This window comes from Penaeus vannamei, chromosome 38 (genome assembly GCF_042767895.1).
Source record: "Penaeus vannamei isolate JL-2024 chromosome 38, ASM4276789v1, whole genome shotgun sequence".
Lineage (NCBI taxonomy): Eukaryota > Metazoa > Arthropoda > Malacostraca > Decapoda > Penaeidae > Penaeus > Penaeus vannamei.
Genome location: NC_091586.1, coordinates 7,138,974 through 7,141,473, shown reverse-complemented (window position 1 = coordinate 7,141,473; position 2,500 = coordinate 7,138,974). Strand labels below are relative to the sequence as shown.

At 44.9% G+C, this 2,500-nt stretch overlaps 1 protein-coding gene across 1 annotated transcript in view; it reads left to right on the top strand.

The window, feature by feature from the left end:
• LOC113806945 (sodium-coupled monocarboxylate transporter 1) overlaps positions 1–2,500 on the top strand; it is a 24,186-nt gene that overhangs the window by 16,719 nt on the left and 4,967 nt on the right. Inside the window, exon 3 of the mRNA XM_070116108.1 lies at positions 706–839. Coding sequence (XP_069972209.1) covers positions 706–839 — 134 coding nt within the window. The remainder of the gene's footprint in view (positions 1–705; positions 840–2,500) is intronic.

Below are 2,500 nucleotides of genomic sequence, written 5' to 3'. Positions count from 1 at the left end.
AAAGGAAAAAGGGTTGAGGAGGGAAGGTAGATAAAGGGCAAGACAAGAAGGAGAGACGGGGAAAGGGGAAGGAAAGGGGGGGAGGGAGGGGAAGGAAAAAGGAAGAGGGAAATGGAGGAAAGGAAGGAAGGAAGGGTAAATAAGGAAATGAACAAGGGAAGGGTAAAGGAGGGAGAGAGGGAAGGATTCCTTTCTTTGTTTCAACATTTCTTTCCATATCTTTTCCCTCACCAATCCCCAAATATGCCCTTAAAGTGTACTTCACCCATGCACGCTTTTATCATTTTCCTCTCTTCCTCTTCTACAAAACTCGCTCCCCGCCCACCCTCACCCACCCCCTAATTACCCTTTTCTTCCCCTTCCTCTTCTACAAAACTCGCTCCCCGCCCACCCTCACCCACCCCTTAATTACCCTTAATTACACCCCCTAATTACCCCTTTTTCCTCCTTCCTCACCCACAAAACTCCTCCCACCCACTCTCACCTACCCCCTAATTACCTTTCTTCACCCCTTAATTACCCCTTTCTTCACCCCTTAATTACCCCTTTCTTCACACCCTAATTACCCCGTTCTTCACCCCTTAATTACCCCTTTCTTTACCCCTTAATTACCCATTTCTTTACCCCTTAATTACCTCTTTCTTCACCCCTTAATCACCCCTTTCTTCCCCTCCCTCATCCACAAAACTCGCTCCCCGCCCACAGGTAACTCGGGAGAGACCTACGCCCACGGAATGCAGCTCAGCATGTTGCTCGTGGGCGCCCTCACCGGCATCACGGGGGCGGCGCATCTCTTCCTGCCCGTGTTCTACCCGCTCAAGATGACCAGCGTGAACGAGGTAAGAAGGGCGCGGGCGTGGTGGTGATGAGGGTGATAGTGATGGTGATGAGGGGGATGGTGATGATGAGTCTGTATGGTGGTGATAGTGATGAGGGTGATGATGTGATGATGAGTCTGTATGGTGGTGAGGGTTATGGTGATGATGAGTCTGTATGGTGTGAGGGTGATGGTGATGATGAGTCTGTATGGTGATGATGAGTGTATGGTGGTGAGGGTTATGGTGATGATGAGTCTGTATGGTGTGAGGGTGATGGTGATGATGAGTCTGTATGGTGATGAGGGTGATGATGAGTCTGTATGGTGGTGAGGGTGATGGTGATGATGAGTCTGTATGGTGATGAGGGTGATGGTGATGATGAGTCTGTATGGTGATGAGGGTGATGATGAGTCTGTATGGTGATGATGATAAGGGTGATGGGGATGTTGATGATGAGTCTGTACGGTGATGAGGGTGATGGTGGCTGCGACTCTGTGTGGTGGTGAGGGGGATGGTGATGATGAGTCTGTATGGTGATGGTGGTGGTGGTGATGAGGGTAATGATGAGTCTGTATGGTGATGAGGGTGATGGTGATGATGAGGGTGATGGTGGCTGTGAGTCTGTATGGTGATGAGGGTGATTGTGATGAAGATAATGATGGTGATGATGAGTCTGTATGGTGATAAGGGTGATGGTGGCTGTGAGTCTGTATGGTAATGAGGGTGATGATGGTGATGGTGATGAAGATAATGAGGGTGATGAGCATGATGAGGGTGTGATGGTGATGATGAGGATGATGATGGTGATGCAGGTGATGATGATGATGAGGGTGGTGATGATGATGATGATTGTGATGAAGGCAATGGTGATGATGAGGGTGATGGTGATGATGGTGTTGATGATAGTGATGAAGGTGATGATGATGGTGATGTTATTTTTTTTATCTTATTGTTGTATTTCATTATCATTTCCTATCGATCAGAAGCTTTATTGTTATTATTATTATTAATACTATTATTATCATTATTGTTATTATGCAGATATTGTTATTGTTATTATTATTATCATCATTATTACTATTGTTATGAATATTATCTATATTATTAATACTATTGATACTACCATTGTTATTACTGTTATTGTTATCATTATAATCATTACTATTATTATTATTGTTATCATTATCGTTTTAATAACAACAGAAACAGAAAACGTAATGATAAGTGTGTTGATATGAACGATGATGCCAGTAACAACGATAACAACACCATACATCATTCATCATTAACAACAACCTTGACCATTGCCATTCACCATTACCCTCCCCCCGCCCCCCCTCTCTCTCTCTATGTATGTATGTCTGTCTGTCTGTCTCTGTCTCTCTCTTTCTGTCTGTCTGTTTCTCTCTCTCTCGCTCTCTCTCTCTCTCTCTCTCTCTCTCTCTCTCTCTCTCTCTCTCTCTCTCTCTCTCTCTCTCTCTCTCTCTCTCTCTCTCTCTCTCTCTATGTCTGTCTATCTGCCTCTGTCTCTCTCTCTCTCTCTTTCTCTTTCTCTTTCTCTTTCTCTTTCTCTCTCTCTCTCTCTATCTCTATCTCTCTCTCTCTCTCTCTCTCGCTCTCGTTCTCTGTCTATCTCTCTATGTCTGTCTATCTGCCCCTCTTTCTCTCTCCCTCTCTCTTTC